General features: G+C 42.7%; 1 protein-coding gene across 2 annotated transcripts in view; it reads left to right on the top strand.

Annotated features, from left to right (window-relative positions):
* The window catches only part of NLK (nemo like kinase), a 321,229-nt gene that overhangs the window by 209,289 nt on the left and 93,019 nt on the right, over positions 1 to 18,921 (top strand). For both annotated transcript variants that reach the window (XM_077480512.1, XM_077480513.1), the window contains exon 4: positions 17,441 to 17,547. In XM_077480512.1, the coding sequence (XP_077336638.1) occupies positions 17,441 to 17,547 (107 nt within the window). The remainder of the gene's footprint in view (positions 1 to 17,440; positions 17,548 to 18,921) is intronic.

Raw genomic sequence — 18,921 nt, 5'->3', positions numbered from 1 at the left:
ATACGTTTCTGCAGCCAGCATTGGGACAAGTTTTATCTCATACCTTCCCCATGCTCAGGTATGTCGGGTCCTCTCCATCCCTCCCTGCTCTGACCAACATCTTCTGGTCAAATGTGGTGGGCTGGACAATACGATTGGCTAAGGAGTTAGTGGGAGGCGGAGCAACTCAGCAGTCACGCCCTCCCACTCAGAAGAGGAGCGCTATTGGCTCCCTGCCTTGTTACACAGACGTCCCTCTCCCTCCAGCATTGTGAAATCCTGGCAGGGAGAGGGGAGAAGCTGCACACCACAGCGCTCGGCTACCACCCTCCCGCCGCACTGAACTCCTTGCTCCCCGGGTCCCCTGTCAGTGGCTCTGCCGGGAGCTTGGGGGTGGGAGAAGAGGAAGAAAGGGGAGGCAAGGGTCGGCTGCGCCCCTAGGCGGCAGTGCGCCCTAGGCGGCTGCCTAATCCGCCTAGTGGGTGCACCGGCCCTGATTACAGTAATTGGAAGTGAAAAATTCCAAAGTTTAACACGAAGCACCACACATTACACACCTTATATTAATAAAATGATTACATTCCCCCTACACAATATACTACAACCTAATTATTCAAAAACATTGATTTTATCAATATTTAAAGATCATACATACAGTGGTGTGAAAAAGTGTTTGCCCCCTTCCTCATTTCCTGTTCCTTTGCATGTTTGTCACACTTAAGTGTTTCGGAACATCAAACCAATTTAAACAATAGTCAAGGACAACACAAGTAAACACAAAATGCAATTTGTAAATGAAGGTGTTTATTATTAAAGGTGAAAAAAAATCCAAACCATCATGGCCCTGTGTGAAAAAGTGATTGCCCCCTAAACCTAATAACTGGTTGGGCCACCCTAAGCAGCAACAACTGCAACCAAGCGTTTGCGATAATGTGCAATGAGGCTTTTACAGCGTCCTGGAGGAATTTTGGCCCACTCATCTTTGCAGAATTGTCCTAATTCAGTTACATTAGAGGGTTTTCGAGCATGAACGGCCTTTTTAAGGTCATACCACAACATCTCAATAGGATTCAGGTCAGGACTTTGGCTAGGCCACTCCAAAGTCTTCATTTTGTTTTTCTTCAGCCATTCGGTGGTGGACTTGCTGGTGTGTTTAGGATCATTGTCCTGCTGCAGAACCCAAGTTCGTTTCAGCTTGAGTACACGAACAGATGGTCGGACATTTTCCTTCAGGATCTCTTGGTAGACAGCAGAATTCATAGTTCCTTTTATCACGGCAAGTCTTCCAGGTCCTGAAGCAGCAAAACAGCCCCAAACCATCACACTACCACCACCATATTTTACTGTTGGTATAATGTTCTTTTTCTGAAATGCAGTGTTCCTTCTACGCCAGATATACTTGGACACACACCTTCCAAAGAGTTCCACTTTTGTCTCATCGGTCCACAGAATGTTGTCCCAAAAGTCTTGGGGATCATCAAGATGTGTTGTGGAGAAATTGAGACGAGCTTTGATGTTCTTTTTGCTCAGCAGTGGTTTTCTCCTTGGAACTCTGCCATGCAGGCCATTTTTGCCCAGTCTTTTCCTGATGGTGGAGGCATGAACGCTGACCTTAACTGAGGCAAGTGAGGCCTGCAGTTCCTTGGACGTTGTTGTGGGGTCTTTTGTGACCTCTTGGATGAGTCGTCGCTGCGCTCTTGGGGTAATTTTGGGCGGCCGGCCACTCCTGGGAAGGTTCACCACTGTTCCATGTCTTCGCCATTTGTGGATAATGGCTCTCACTGTGGTTCGCTGGATTCCCAAAGCTTTTGAAATGGCTTTATAACCCTTTCCAGACTGATAGATCTCAATTACTTTCTTTCTCAATTGTTCCTGAATTTCTTTGGGTCTCGGCATGATGTGTAGCTTTTAAGGATCTTCTGGTGGACCTTACTGTGTCAAGCAGCTCCTATTTAAGTGATGCCTTGATTGTGAACAGGTGTGGCAATAATCAGGCCTGGGTGTGGCTAGAGAAATTGAACTCAGGTGTGGACAACCACAGTTATAGTATGTTTTAACAAGGGGGGCAATCACTTTTTCACACAGGGCCATGATGGTTTGGATTTTTTTTCACCTTTAATAATAAACACCTTCATTTACAAATTGCATTTTGTGTTTACTTGTGTTGTCCTTGACTATTGTTTAAATTGGTTTGATGTTCCGAAACACTTAAGTGTGACAAACATGCAAAGAAACAGGAAATGAGGAAGGGGGCAAACACTTTTTCACACCACTGTATGCCTATTTAAATGTGAATGGTGTACAGTAGATGAATTCAATCCACATATGTAATGCAGCTAAACACCATTAAACACCATATAATGAAAAATAGATATATAATCATTAAAATAATTGTAATAAAGTATATAAATATTAATACATTAAAGTAAAATGTTTCATAATTGCTAAACCCCCGTATAACTGTAATATAACAGCCCATGGGTAACACCATATTTTTAGGGTTTACAAAAAAAATTTTTTTAAATAAAAAAATTATATAAAAATAACATATACATATATACATATATATATATATATATATATATATATATATATATATTTTTTTTTTTAATTAATAACAGTGATTTCAGCTGCCATCATCACAGTATAACCACTTGCAGTACAGTTACTTACTGCTATGTCAGTCATCAAGTGGATATATTATTTAGATGTGTATGTGCATATATATACATAGATGTACAGTATCTCACAAAAGTGAGCACACCCCTAACATTTTTGTAAATTTGTTGTTATATCTTGTCATGTGACAACACTGAAGAAATTACACATTGCTACAATGTAAATAGTGAATGTACAGCTTGTATAAAAGTGTAAATTTGCTGTCCCCTCAAAATAACTCAACACACAGCCATTGTTTTCTAAACCGCTGGCAACAAAAGTGAATACACCCCTAAGTGAAAATGTCCAAATTGGGACCAATATTTTGTGTGGCCACCATTTTTTCCAGCACTGCCTTAACCCTCCTGGGAATGGAGTTCACCAGAGCTTCACAGGTTGCCACTGTAGTCCTCTTCCATGCCTCCATGGGGACATCACAGAGCTGGTGGATGTTCGAGACCTTGCACTCCTCCACCTTCCCTTTGAGGATGCCCCACAGATGCTCCAATAGGGTTTAGGTCTGGAGACATGCTTGGCCAGTCTATCACCTTTACCCTCAGTTTCTTTAGCAAGGCAGTGGTAGTCTTGGAGGTGTGTTTGGGGTTTTTATGTTGGAATACTGCCCTGCGGCCCAGTCTCCAAAGGGAGGGGGATCATGCTCTGCTTCAGTATGTCACAGTACATGTTGGTATTCATGGTCCCTCAATGAACTGTAGCTCTCCAGTGCCGGCAGCACTCATGCAGTCCCAGACCATGACACTCCCATCACCATAATTGACTGTAGTCAAGACACACTTGTTTTTGTACTCCTCACCTGGTTGCTACCACACATGCTTGAAACCATCTGATAAAAGCAGCCATATTTATTTTTAAGCCTTCACTGACACCATCTGAACCAAATAAGTTTATCTTGGTCTCATCGGATATGGTTTTGGTATGTCATTAACTTTACATTGACACCCGCAGTGGTGCGCAGATGTCAATGCAGGTGTGATGTGAAAACGCGCACAGGAATCGCGCTGGTTCACACATCGCACAAGCGTGAACCCAGCCAGAGATGTGAACTTCTAAAAAATATATATCTATATAGATATCTATATCTATAAATAGATATATAGAGAGATATAGATATACCTATAGAGATATATATACACACTATAAATTCCTAACCTGCTCGTTTTGGGGTGTGTAATGGTGGGGAAGATGTGCTCTGACTGTTCGGCCACTGGGTGAAAGAAGGAAGTCAAAACGCTTCCTGTTTTCTCCAGAATAGAATACTCGGCCAGCTTCGCGCTTCTCTCTCTGATTCTCCACCTCTGAGCTGGTGAATCAGAGAGGGAGAATTCTGTCACTGATCGCCAGTGAGGGTCCGAGATCGCACCTTCATAAACTGGGCGTTTCTGTGACAGTCAATTACAGATTCTCTGTGTGTTGCGATGATCAGTGGAGAACATTGTTCTCCGCTGATTACCTCAGTTTCATAAACTGTTAATGACCTGTGATCAGCCGCGATATTTAGGATCGCCGCTGATCAGTTAGATAAACGGACACCTATATATTTTTCCATTCTTCAAGAACAACCTCTTTTAGAGCCTGGATGCTGGATGGAGTGATGCTCAACTTGTCTCTTCAGAATTCCCCATAGGTGTTTGTTTGGGTTCAGATCAGGATACATACTTGGCTACTGAATCCCTTTCACCCTGTTCTTCAGAAATGCAACAGTGGCCTTAGATGTGTGTTTTGGATCATTTTCATGTTGGAAAAGTGCTCGACAAACAAGGGCATAGAGTAGTGGTAGCATCTTCTATTTCAATACAGAGCAGTACATCTGTGAATTCATGATGCCATCAATGACATGCAGCTCTCTCACATCAGTAGCACTCATGCAGCCCCATAGAAAAACACTGCCACCACCATTTTTTACTATAGACACCATGCATTTTTCTTTGTATGCCTCACCTTTTGCGACGCCATACAGTTTTAAAGCCATCGGTTCCAAAAACATTTATCTTGGTCACATCACTCCAGAGTACAGAGTCCCAGTAGTCATCTTTTTCAGCATGGTCCCTGACCAATTCTAGGTGGGCTTTTTTTTGTATGGGCTTTATGGGACGATACCCATGCGTGCCATTCCTCCTCAGTGTACACCATATTGTGTCATGGAAAACAATCATGCCATTTTACCTTTCTACTTCTTTAGCTAAGTGTAGTGAAATTGCATGGCAATTTTCTTTAATCCTTTTCAGAAGACGTTCCTGTCGAGGTGTTAACTTCCATGGATGGCCTATATATCTCTGCGAGATGGCTGCAGTTCCATCTTTTGTTACATTTTTGTGTCACTTTTGCTACTGTATTCTGACTGATAAGTAAAGCTTTGCTGAACATCTTGTAGACTTCACCTTTCTTGTGTAAGGAAATAATTTTCTTAGGCCTTGTGACATTTTCTCTTCCATGTGATGACATTGCTGACTTCATGAAATAGAAAGGGGTCTTCTTTGTTAACCCCTTTACGTCGACCATACTCAGATGTGCGTTCATGGGTTGAAGGGGTTAAACCGGGGTGATGCCTGCAGCTACAGGCATCACCCCGGTTACTGTTATTTAGAGCCAGCGGTTGGCTTTTAAATGATAACCGATGCGACTAAAAGCCATTCTGCTGTTATCCTAAAGGGACGGTAGTGGACCCCCTCCCGCCACCTTTCGCCATTCTTCCCGGGCCTCCTGTCCCACCAGGAGACCTGAGCCACCTGCCGGCGCGTCCGCTGCCTAGGCTGAGACCCAAACAAAGAAGGGTTCGGTTTTGATTGGGTCTCCGATGTAGAATCCTAGAAGTGACGTCGCTGTCGCTTCCAGTTTACTCAGCTGCCAATGGTGCCAATTTAAAAAAAATTACAGTTTTCAGAATCGCCAATTTTGGTGATCTGAATACTTTTTAAGTCTAAAGGGGGGGGGATAAAGAGTACCTATCACCACCTACCGTATTACTGTCACAGCAATAAAAGTAAAACTGTACCGCATACCTGAGTCACGCCTGTAAATGGTGAATAAATCAAAAGACCCTCCTCTGTAACTCTAACCTGGTAACCGATAACATTTTTTAAAGCACCGCCTATGGAGATTTTTAGGTACTGTAGTTAGTCGCTATTCCACAATTGTGCGCAATTTCAAAGCATGACATGTTGGTTATCGATTTACTCTAGGGTCTCTGCTAAAAAAAATATATACGTTTGGGGGTTATTTTCTAGCAAAAAAACATGGATTTTAACTTGTAAGCAGCAAATGTCAGAAATAGGCTTAGCCATGAAAGTAACGCCCTTTTATAATCAGCTGGACACCTGTTTAATCAATAATTAGGATTTTGTTATCTAAGACCCCTTTCACACTGAATGTGTTTTTCAGGTGCTTTTAGCACTAAAAATAGCCTGAAAAAAGCCTCAGCTGGGGAGCTGCGCTGGCAGGACGTCAAAAAAAAGTCCTGCAAGCAGCTTCTTTGCAGCGCTGTAGGAGCGGTGAATACACTGTTCCTAAATGCCCCTGCCCATTGAAATCAATGGGCAGCACCAGCAAAGCGTGCTTTGCAGGCGGTTTTACCCCTTTTTCGGCTGCCAGCGAGGGGTTAAAAGCGCCCCTTTATAGGCTGGAAAGTGCTGCAAAAACGACGGTAAAGTGCCAATGCCCAGGTGCTGGCAGTGTGAAAGTGCCCTTAAATGTAACTTTGCTCCTAATGCCACATACACACGGCCATAATTTCTGGCGGAATAGGTCTGACAGAACGATCCCGTCGGTTTTTTTTTTTTTTTCAAAAAATCCTATGGACCTAGAAATAGAACATGTTTTAAATCTTTCCGCCGGACCCAGTTCCTATCGGGAAACCCGTTGGTCTGTATGTTGGTCTGACGGACCAAATATGACGCAAGGGCAGCTACAACACCTGCCCGCGAGAATGTTTCCAGCATGATCCTATCTCGCTGGTTTTCGGCTACAGGGTACTGTACATCTCACACTCTCTGCAATAGGAAAAACACATTTTTCTATTGCAGCAAGCGTGAGAGAGAAGCGACAATGTCCTTTAGGTCTAGTATGGATTTTAAGGGGAACCCCTCCCCCACGCTGAAAAAAACGGCATGGGATCCCCCCAAGGTCCATACCAGACCCTTATCCAAGCACGCAGGTTGGCCGGTCAGGAAAAGGGGTGGGGACGAGCGAGTGCCCCCCCCCCCAAATCGTACCAGGCTGCATGCCCTCAACATGGGGGTGGGTGCTTTGGGGAAGGGGGGCACCCTGCGGCCCCCCACCCCACAAAGCACCTTGTCCCCATGTTGATGAGGACAACCCTGGCCGTTGGTTGTCGGGCTCTGTGGGCGGGGGGCTTATCAGAATCCGGGAGCCCACTTTAATAAGGGGGCCCCCAGATCCCGCCCCCACCCACCCTATGTGAATAAGTATGGTGTACATCGTACACCTACCCATTCACCTGGGGGGGGGGGGAAGTGTTATTGAAAAAACACACTAGACTTAAATTTAATTTATTAAACAGCTCTGGGGAGTCTCTTCCGACTCTCTTTCGCTCTCTCCGGCCTTCTCTCCCAGTCTCCGGTTCTTGTCCCGGGCTCCTCCGCTATCTTCTGCTCTTTTGCCGCTCTTTTGCTAGCGGTGGCCTGGTCTTTTCCTGTTCTCTTCTTCCGATGTTGACCCGACGCTCCCTCCCGTGGTAATACTGTGTGCGCAGTGCGCTAGGACTTATATAGACATGGGACGGGGTCACCCGTGACCCCGCCCCTTATGATGCCACAGATCCAGCATGCCCTGGGACTGTGTTGTCATGTGACATCACCCATTGACCCTGCCCCATGCCTATATAAGTCGTAGCGCACAGCATTACAGTGGGAGAGAGCGTTGTGTCAGCATCGGAAGAAGAGAACAGGGAAGAAGACGGAAAAGGCAAAAGATAGCGGAGCAGCCCGGGAGAAGAGGGTGGAGGAGATGGAAGAGACCCCCGGAGCTGCCTAATAAATTACTTTAAAAACCTGTCTAGTGTGTTTTTTTACTTATTGAAGGGGGCTCCCGGATTACGATAAGCCCCCCCCCCCGCCCGCAGACCCCAACAACCAATGGCCAGGGTTTTTGGGTGTAGGGGCCCTTGTCCTTATCAACATGGGGACAAGGTGCTTTCGGGTGGGGAGGGGGGCTGCAGGGCACCACCCTTCCCCACAGCACCCATCCCCCATGTTGAGGGCATGCGGCCTGGTACGGTTCGGGGGGGAGACTATCGCTCGTCCCCACCCCCTTTCCTGCCCGGCCTGGCTGCATGCTCGGATAAGGGTCTGGTATAGACTTTGGGAGGACCCCCATGCCGCTTTTTCGGCATGGGGGTTCCCCTTAAAATCCATACCAGGCAACTGGGCTTGCAAGGTGTCAATCCCGGCGATAAAAGCAAGATTGACTTCCTTTTCTAGTCCCGTCATACCTCATGTTCAGAAGGACTACACTTTAGTCCATGTGAGGTAGACCATTTATTCGGAAGTCCATTGTAACTCAGTTGACAGTCCATCGGGAAGACCGTCTGACCTATTCTGTGTGGGCAAGTCTGTTTGTTCGGAAAGTCCGTCGGAACTCCGCCGAAAGTCCGTCAGGAAGACCGTCGGTCCTAGTCTGCTGGAAAGTCCAGTCGTGTGAATGCGGCATTAGACTTTCATTGGGGTGTATTAATTTTTGCAACATGGTCTTGAATGAATTTGTTAGGAAAAAAACTTGTGTGTGTGCAAATGAACAAATCTTGGTTGCAATCAATGGCCCACATTTGTGGGTGTATTTTGTAGTATAGTGTCCCAAAGAAAATGTTGATTCTGAAAGGAAAGTAAAGGTTTTCTGACAAATCTGTTGGGGTGTACTCATTTATGCTGAGCCCTGTAACTCTCTGCTTTCAACTCAACTAATGATTGTTTTCTTGTCATACTTTAACTTCAAGGTTTCTAGCTGCTCATCTTTGTTCATATACAGAAACAATGGTTGAGAAAAAGACAATCACAATATGTGGTTGAATATTGTTTTTAAAAAAAAAAACTGTAAATATTAAGAGATTACAGTAAGTGGGTAAACATAATTCAAAGTTATAAATTCCCTAATATAATTTTTATAAGCCATGCATGCTATTTGTTTGCAGGTGAAAGTCACAGAAATGTTGAAAATCGTATTGTAATTTAGAGCACAAATCATTTATTTTTACCCATAACCTTTGCTTGTAGCCGCCCCTCTATGCGAGTGAAATCTGCTCCTAGAATGATGCCAGTTTTCCTGTCTGTTTTTCATATTTGCGGGCTTGAACGGAAGCTTTAATTCACTTGGGCACCATCTGTTTGAGAGGCTGTCACATCTAGAGGAAACAGGGACATCAAACAAGCTCGTCACTCGCTGCTATTCTGATGCCCTCATTAAATAACCCAGAGACAATAATCGGCTTCTTTTCAAGTTAATGGCACCTCCGAGTCCCTTTCAAGTGCGCGCCACTTAATGCACATCAGACCTGGAGTGGTGCAGGTGCCATTTTAGACTTCCATTTAATTTTGCCTGCCATCCGTTGGCCTGGCAACAAATGGAAGCATACAAGATATTTTCTGGAGTAGATACAGATTTGGGATGCTCGTCGGTGTGGTGAAATGGAAATCTTGTCTTAATCAGATTACACAGCCCTATGTACTTTTTATTTTGTTTTATTTTTTATATAAGCCAGTGGTGTTTGGGCACATAATGGGAAGGTGAAATTAAACGTCAGGGGAAGAAATAAGTTGTGAAGAGGCTTGGCTGTGTTTCTAAAGCTGTGGAACAATGTCCTTTCTTCACCGAATTGTCCCAGCTGAACACTTATTTTCTTGTGCATGACTCCCATCTGACCTACTAAACCAAAAACATTGTGTATATATATTTTCTTCTAAGAAAGATGTTTCAGGCTATTGGGCTCTGATAGGACCTAATTACAACTGGAATAAGGCAGAGCTGAAAGGTAATGGCCTTTCAGCTGCAATAATGTGTTCCTTCTGTTCCATTTTATTTTCTTCACTGTTTTGTAGCTCTTATTATCCGGATCTATTTTAGCAGCTCAGAAACCACAGCTTAGAGGTGCTTGCTTAAGATTTTTATTTTTTTTTGTATGTTTTATATATGTTAGGAACTAATGTCATTGCCCTAAATCATATCATTAAATCTAAAGCAGAACTGCAGCCAAAAATAACAAGATAAAAATCAGCTGCCCATTTAAAGATAAAATAACAAAATCCGCTTTTGCTGCAGTATTCACCTTCAATCCACTGATCCCCCCCCCCCCCCCCCACGTTTTTTTTTTTTTTTTTTTTTTATAATTCTTCTCCGACTTTTTCTGGTTCCAGGTCACCCCGAACCCACCCAGCCTGTGAATGACTGGACAGTAAAAGTTCAAACCGCATAGTAATGATGGAGCTACTCTCCTTTACACTGCTAAAATAAGCAAAAATAAAAAAACATGTTTAATGATTTCAAATAGATGTTATCCCAATGACTAAAATCATATTCAAGATTAAGCATTTTGCCTTAAAGCGGGAGTTTGATGTTTTTTTTTTTTTGTTTGTTTTTTAAAGTCAGCGCCTACAAATACTGCAGGTGCTGACTTTTAAAATAAGGACACTTATCCGCCCAGTGCACCCGCGATGTCGGCACCCGAAGCCGATCTCTCGATCGTCTCTCGGGTGCTGCCGCCTCCATCTTGAGTATGGGAATCAGGAAGTGGAGCCTTGCGGCTTCACTTCCCGGTTCCCTACTGCGCATGCGCGAATCGCGCTGTGCAAAAAGGATGGTCCCCGCTGTCCCTGGGACCCGTGTGTTTCCCAGCGGACAGCGGGGGACCCGCAGGAAGTGGCGTAAATATCCGCAGATTCTGCGGATATTTATGCCGGAAGTGGGTGCAGATACCTGTACTGTACAGGTATCTGTACCCCCCTCCCCCCTGAAAGGTGCCAATTGTGGTGCCGGAGGGGGGGGGGGGTTCCGATGAGGGTTACGACTTTAGGGTGGAGCCCCGCTTTAAAGCGGTTTAAACCCAAAACAATTTTTATATATTGCAGCTCATTATTTGTTGTGCTGGCTCCATTCCTTTAGGCCAGGGGTCTCAAACTGGCGGCCCTCCAGGTGTTGCGAAACTTCAAGTCCCATCATGCCTCTGGGTGTCATGCTTGTAACTGTCAGCCTTGCAATGCCTCGTGGGACTTTTGCAACAGCTGGAGGGCCACCAGTTTGAGACCCCTGCTTTAGGCTTTTCTCTGTTTTTACCTGGTGATCTGGCCAGTAACGCCTCCTGTATTAGGGTGCCCCATCTCTGGATGAAGGAGCACAGAGAGGCACCTTTTGGACAGCAGCATTTTTATTCTGAGGGGAAGGGGAGTGTTGTACTAGCATATTTAGATACATTAACAGTTTGAAGCCAAACTCCAGCTCACGCTTCATATGCAGTTACAGCAAACCATTTCCTTTTTGCATAAATAAAAAGGGATCATTATAAGCACCCCTGTCAGTGGTATGTGGTTTGTCTAGTTTCTCTAACTGCTACATCTGCAAAATTGCTTTTACTTTTGAAAAACACTCACTGGCCAGATCACCAGGTGAAAATAAAAGAAAACTTGAAAAAAAGAAAATGAATGCAGCCATCACATCTAAGAATTGGTATGCTGCAATATAATAAATGTTTACTTTGGTTTTAATACTGCTTTAAATTTTAAGTCGTTTTCAAATATGCAGTTTTTTAAAAGTACGGAATGCAAAAATAAGATAATAATCAGTTCACTGACCTATGTAAATCAATAAACTTTTAGTATACTATTAATAAACCTCACCATTTAGAAGAAAAATGTAATGCAATATTCATGATGACATTGCTTCAATTTATAATATAGCTGCCTCTTCTGGGCCCCGCAAGGAGTAAATCCAGCCACCATATAATGTCCGGCTTTCTCATTCTGCAGCTGTAAGAAACTACAGATTCCCATCATGCATTGGGATTTGTAGTGAATGAGCGTTAATGTGGGTGGGTACATTGAGCATGTATATATTGCCCTAAGTGTACTGAGTTACTCGCCCACATCATCCTAATAACACAGCCATCTATTTCCACCCACGCTTCGCAGCCAGCCATAATGCTTATTTTTATTTTAACCACTTCCCGACTAGCGCACGCTGATGTACATTGGTAGATGGGCACGGGTAGGCATATTGACGTACAGGTACGTCCAATCTTAAATGCCGCCCTGCCATTGTGAGCGTGCCACCGGCGGCACGCTCGCGTGCTGGTCGGGACCCCCGTGAGCCTGGTCGCGGGTCCCGCGGACTCGATCGCCGCGGGCATACCTGCGATCGTCTCACAGGGCGGCTGAACTGGGAGATGCCGTTGTAAACATCATCTCCCCGTTCTGCCTAGCAACAAGTGACGCTGATCTCTGCTCCATGTGATTGGAGCAAAGATCAGTGTTCACTAAAAGAAAGCCCAGCCCCCAACAGTTAGTAACACACCCCTAGGAACACTTAACCCTTACACTGCCACCCACTGGTTAACCCCTTCACTGCCAGTGTAATTTACACAGGAATCACTGCATTTGTATAGCAGTGATTGCTGTATAAATGACAATGGTCCCAAAAATGTGTCAGAAATGTCCAATGTGTCCGCCATAATGTCGCAGTCAAAATTAAAAATTTGCTGATCGCCGCCATTACTAGTAAAAAAAAAAAAATTATTAATAAAAATGCCATAAAATTATCCCCTATTTTGTAAACGCTATAACTTTTGCGCAAACCAATCAATAATCGCTTATTGCGATTTTTTTTTTTTTTTACCAAAAATATGTAGAAGAATATGTATCGGCCTAAACTGAGGGAAAAAAAAATATTTTTGTATATTTTTGGGGGATATTTATTATAACAAAAAGAAAAAATAATGCGTTTTTTTCAAAATTGTCGCTCTATTTTTGTTTATAGCGCAAAAAATAAAAACCGCAGGGGTGATCAAATACCACCAAAAGAAAGCTCTATTTGTGGGAAAAAAAGGACGTCAATTTTGTTTGGGAGCCACGTCGCACGACCGCGCAATTGTCAGTTAAAGCGACAGTGCCGAATCGCAAAAAGTGTCTGGCCAGCAAAATGGTCCGGGGCTGAATTGGTTAAATAAGTACATTTATTTATTATTAAAGCACCTTACCTGCTCCTTACAGTCCAATATGGCAAGTGACTGTGGAGAGGGGGTGCTTACACCAAGCCTAGTGTTCATTTGCATATTGCAGAAGATCATGGGAGGCGGGACAGACCCAAAATCTCTTGGCCTATCAATCGAATGTCATTGCTTGAGTAGGCAGCTCAGACTGTGAGTCCCAGACTCCTTGGTTCGCCCACTGCAGTGAGCAGGGATGTAATTACGTTGAACAGTTAACACCTACCCATGATGTGTAGCACCACTCAAAGTCCTCCACTTGACAATCACGGCTATTAGGGTGCTGACTCCAAAGAGCTGTGTGCTCCAGCTTACAAAATATATACTTGATGAGATACGCTCTCCATAGTAAAATAGATTTGCTGCCTTATTCCATGAAAGAGAGATAGCTGCAAACCTACAAAGGCCCTCCACCTGGCAGACCACACTCTCCAGATGCTTTTCACCCTCAACAAGCTTGCTCACAAGAATAAAGCAGGTACCTGCGCTATCCTTTTCAAACAAGGCCATTGAGGGTGAAAAGCGTCTGTCATAATTACATACCTGCTCACTATAAAGAACTTCAGTGGGGTAGAGACAAGACCAGTAACCAGGGGGATATATGACATAGTGGCCACCCGTCTTGCAAAATGGACGTCACAGTGGATGATGACTGTCATTCAGATAATGCACACTGATTTTCTTGCACATGACAGACTGGAGAAAGAAGTGAGCAATTTATTGGACTAAAGGCAAAACTTTTTTTGTAGTTTTGGATAGAGTGGGGAGGCATTAGAGCACCTGTCAGTTTGTATTGCTGTCTGTGCCCCTGTTAAGGAGATTCATCCTCTATTTGTCCTGTTTACCATTATCATTGAAAGTAAAAGAAAATTCCCAAATTTCCAGAAAAGTAATAGAGGGGAAATCTTCCAATAGGGACACTAGTTCCGGGGACATGGGGGGGTCCCAAGAGATTCCCTTAATTTGCATGGATTTTCTATCAGTTCATGTTTGACTATGGAGCAGGAAGTGAAGGGAAATCTCCACAATGGGACACTGATAATGGGGGGGGGGGGGGGGGGGAGAATCTGACGGGTTGTGACCCTCACCTGCTCCAAAATGAAACATGATCTTCTTTAAGGTTTGAAAGCTCCAGCACTGATCAGGAATACATTTTCAGCTTGGATTTTATCTTTAAAATACCTGGTGATCCTATCATGCAAGTCTATTTTCAGGCACTTCTGTTATAGGTGGAGAACAATCTTCAAATTATTCCCGTCTTGTCACATAGGTTTATGAGGGGAAGTTTGATTAACTATTTCGATATGCATTTTACCGGCATAGTCCTCTGTCACATCACATCAGCAAACTTGTCCTTAGAACCATCACTGAAGATTATTTTAGGAAGGAAGTAGCTGAAAAATAAAAATACTACTACTACTAGTAAAATGCAAAAAAGATGTGTAAAAAAATAAAAAAAAAAATGTTAGAAATCAAATATTTTGAATATGCCATTGGTATATTGGTATTCCAGGACTGGAATGGCAATCGCTTTTTTTTTTTTTTTTTTTTTTACAGCATATCTCATCAACCTGCATTCAAAGAGAAGTGTGTAATATAAAAAAAATGATATGGTGAGGAGCCTCTGAGGATGTGAAACTTGGAGTTGTGCTTTGAGCTTTGACCCCCTTTCTCCAAGCATTCCCTCACCTCAAACACCCCCAAACAGATTTGGTTGGTATGGAAGCTGAGAGCAGCTTTGAGAGCTCTGGTTGCAGTTTGCTCTGAGTTTTGTGACATTCTGGTAATAGAGGATGTGAGCAGGCACATGGAACTATGATTTATACAAAGCCAGAGCCTATTTGCAAGGATTTTACAGCTGCTCTTCAATAACAGAAATGGTAATCTAACCAAGAGCTAATCTCCTGCAGATTTAGTTTCCATAAATTAAAAGCTGCTTTTTTGTCAGCAATTGTCCTTTTATTTCATAGTACATCATTAAGATTCTTACAAATAATATCCATGAAAGTTAGAATTAAGTGCTAAGCTTGAGGCTTAGACATTTATGCGGTCAGCATGCCACTTCAGTGTTTAAAGACCAGTTACAACTTAAAAACGAACACCCCACTGGGGATACCCAAAAATGATGGTCTCCTTGTTTGTGCTCTGGTAATCGGGACACATCCTCTACGGTTTTATTCTATATCACTGATTAAAGCCTTACTGTGATTTGTTGTACGAATTCTGAGAATATATCATTTGTTTAGTTAATACCCATGGAACTTTTGTCTTTTATACATCTAATGCATTGTGTTATGTTATATAGTTGTATAGTGCTTGCTGAAACTTTTAATGGTATACTGATCGCTGTATTGGACTTTTTGACCTGTGTATGGAATGAATTGCATGTTTTTCTTTTGTGTATATAAAAAAAGTACAATAAAAATCACTTTATTTAAAAAAAAAAAAAGGGACCTAGTACCACTTAATATTTCTAGGTGTTGATACTTTCACCCAGGTTTAGTAAAGTGAATGGCACCCAAAGTCAGGGCTTCAAGCGGTATTAAAGCCAAAACCAAAAATGTATTGCAGCTTACCAATCCATTAGGTTTGGTGGATGCCTTAAAGTTTTTTTTATTTTTTATTTTTAGACCTTTTTTTTTTCTTCTTGTTTTCGCCTGGTGACCTGGCCTGTAACATAATCTCTGCCTTAGGGTGCCTACACTCTGGATAAAGTAGCAACAGACACCTTTGCACAGCAGCATTTTTAATCTGGGGGGAGGGGTGTGTTAGATTGACTAGCAGATTTAGAAACCATAACAAACTGAAGCAAAACTCTAGCTCATACTTTGTAGGCATTTCAAGCAACAATTTTATTTAATTTTTTTGATTTTGTATAAAGTATACATGAATAAAAGCTGAAAATTGTAAGCACCCCTGTCAGTGTTAAGAGGTTTGTCTCAATCCCCAAATTACTTTGTCTGCACAGCTTGTACTAAATATCAAAAATATCAGACTTACTGGCAGGATCACGAGGTAAAAAAAAGTAAAAGTTGAAAACTAATACAGACAGACATAGACGTGCACAGGGGGTGTGCCAATTGTGCCTGGGCACACCTTAATCCAGGGGCAGCTCCAGGAGGTGCTTGGGTTCACCCCCATCTCTTCCTCTGGATCAGCAAGGTCAGCTTTAGATTTTCTCCCCCAGCTGAAGTGTTTCAGTTTGCAGTGGCCGGAACACAGCACACTGAAGCTTGCAGCCAGCAGGGGCTTTCAGCTGTACAGTATCTCCCTGTGCTGAGGAGTTGGTGGGCAGTGGGGGGTGTGGCTGAACTCTCCCCCCTATACACTCGCATATGGCTGCTTTGGCTGATCAATCAGTTGAAACTGGGAAAGAGGCATAGTAGAGATGGCAACCTGGGTGTCTTCTACTTCCAGCCATGTGGTAAGTGGCTAATGGGGAGAGGTCTACATTTTATCAGGAGACCAAGGTATATCCCATGGAATTATATTGCAACAATAATGTACAACAAAAAAAGTTTTATAAAAAATAAAGTTTATTTATACAAGATGATAAAGCTGTCCTGGTCTATACAGTCCAATTCCTAATCTGTTATGTAATAAAAATTGTACAGAACAGAAATGACACGTGCTGAATCTATTTTGTAACCCCCAATTACCCAATGTGTTTCCACTAGAGTCTTCAGGAGTAATACGACTAGAACAAACCTAAATAGAGAGAGAAAAGGGCAACAAATATTGCAAATTGAACAAAGGAAATACATGTGTAATATCCATACATCACAAGTTCCACTTGCATGAATCATGGTAGAAGACCAAAAAAGGGAATGATGCGTCTCAAGAGTCTCAGCATGGAGGTCAACTCACAGGCTCACAGAGGACCAAGGGTAGTCGGATGGAGCCAATTGTGCAAACGCCACCACTTTTATATCTAAGGGCAGGAAGTATACATCACTGATATGTCATATTGTTGAAATAAAATAAAGCATGGGCTCTTTAAGACAAGCATACCTAGTAATTGGTTAAAGCTCATATATAGGCAATATACTGCAATAGAGCAAAAAAGCATGATGTAAGTATTGAAAGATTAAAAGGAAAATGTAAAAGTATGCCCGCTGCCTGTCTCTCCTCACCGCCTGCTGACTGGCTCTCCCCGCCGCATGCTGCCTGCTGACTGGCTCTCCTCGCCACCCGCTGCCTGGTTCCTGCCAGGCTCTCCTCGCCAGCCGCTGCCTAGCTCGCCTCACCGCCCGCTGCCTGTCTTCCGCGACACTGGATGCTTGAAAGTACTTCTGTCTCATTAGAAGTCCTCCGGTTTAGTAACTGAACTTGGACAAATCTTTTTAAGTAAACTTACACAGCACAAAGTAACAATCCAAGCTTGCCCGATTTATTATTAGGAATGAAATGTATAAACAGTTTCCTGGCTCTTATTCTGCATATCTGTTAATAAACTTTGGTTTCAGTAAATTCCTCCTGTTATGCTGTAAACTGGTTTGATGAATGTTTTATATCTGTCTTCATTATCAGAGTAAATCAGTTTACGTCATTGTCCTGATTTTACCTTAACTGAACTCCCAGATATGTTGTCACAGAGTTAATGCAGAGTGACCTCCATAAGATCATAGTCTCTCCGCAGCCTCTCAGTTCAGACCATGTCAAAGTTTTTTTGTATCAGATTTTAAGAGGTAAGTTTATGTGTATCTCAGATTTATTTTATAAAGCATACTACTAAAAAAAATAAAAATCTCAAAGGCGCTTGTAATGCAGATGTGTTGTAATGTAAGCATTGATCTTTTTTTCCTTTTTGAACAAAGTAGTAAAGGCATAGAACCAGGGTCATGTTTTTATTACAGTCTGCGTCCCCATTAGGTTCCTCACTTGTTGACAGAACATGGCAAATCTCTCCAGTGGGAACAAAGACTGCAACTTAACTTTTTTCAGTAAAATGGGGATAAAAATGCTGAGTCTGTCAGGTTATTACTGCCTGTGTCTTTATGATAGGGTGGTGTATAGCTCCCCTAATTTCTTGCCCTGCTGTCAGGGACAGGAGTACGACGAAATCTCCCCAGTTGGGGTGTAAACATTTACAAAAGAATTTTCCTTTTTCCAAATGTATTCCAAATTAAGAAGAGCACCAGAATTTTAGGACCTTCAATCTATAAGGCCAATTACTGGAGACAGACTTGGCAACAAAAAGTTAGTCCACTATCATTATGCCTGAGTTTTTTTTTTTACTAGAGTGGACATGTTTTATTCGGCTCTGGTTTCTCTTTTTCTAAGGTTTTTCAATTATCAACAGATGATGGTAGATTTATGCCAGATATTTTAAATCTTGCAAGTCTCTCTGGTCAGCCACCGAAGATGAGTTTTCCCATTATATTCTAGTGTTCTCTCTATGATGCCAATGAATTTAAGGAGGATTTTCCCATCGTTTAGCGCAACGGGTTAATTGAGAATTCACAAGGAAATCATGGAAAGTTCCCCAGTAAACAAACTAGTGCAAATTCCTAGTTCATTATCTGTGCAGGTGTTTCCTGTGCAGACGTGACCACCATTGGTGTTCCAGGTCACACAAGACTCCATTATACAGTTCAGGCCAATATATCTAGGAACTCCTTATGGAGCTATTGGGCCATTTCATGTCCTTGTCTCTACAACTCACTGTTGTGAGTACCTGGCAGTAGCCACGTGGTTGATGTTTCTGTTTATGTACTGAGGATGCGTATATATATATATATATATATATATTTGCTGCCATAGTAACTGTACCTGACCAACCATTATATGTGGAAATCCTCCTTTTTATTCTGAGCATGCTTTTACTTTATGTACTTTGCCACATGGGGAAATCTTCCCCTTTATTTTCTGCTATGAACTTGCTACAGAAGTTAGTTTCATTTTCCCACTTCTCCCTTCCTCTTAGCTGCACTTAATGACACTGCTGTAAAAGAGGAAGGAGCACGCAAAATCTGTCAATCTCAAAGGGGGACAAAAGCTGTGTTTGACCCTACATAGTATGCAAGGTCATTGTGTCCAGGTGATAGTAAAACTGGTGCTGG

This window comes from Lithobates pipiens, unplaced genomic scaffold (genome assembly GCF_037356315.1).
Source record: "Lithobates pipiens isolate NorthernLeopardFrog02 unplaced genomic scaffold, aLitPip1_a1.2 Scaffold_16, whole genome shotgun sequence".
NCBI lineage: Eukaryota > Metazoa > Chordata > Amphibia > Anura > Ranidae > Lithobates > Lithobates pipiens.
Note: the sequence above shows the minus strand (reverse complement) of the source record. Positions and strands in the feature narration are given on the sequence as shown.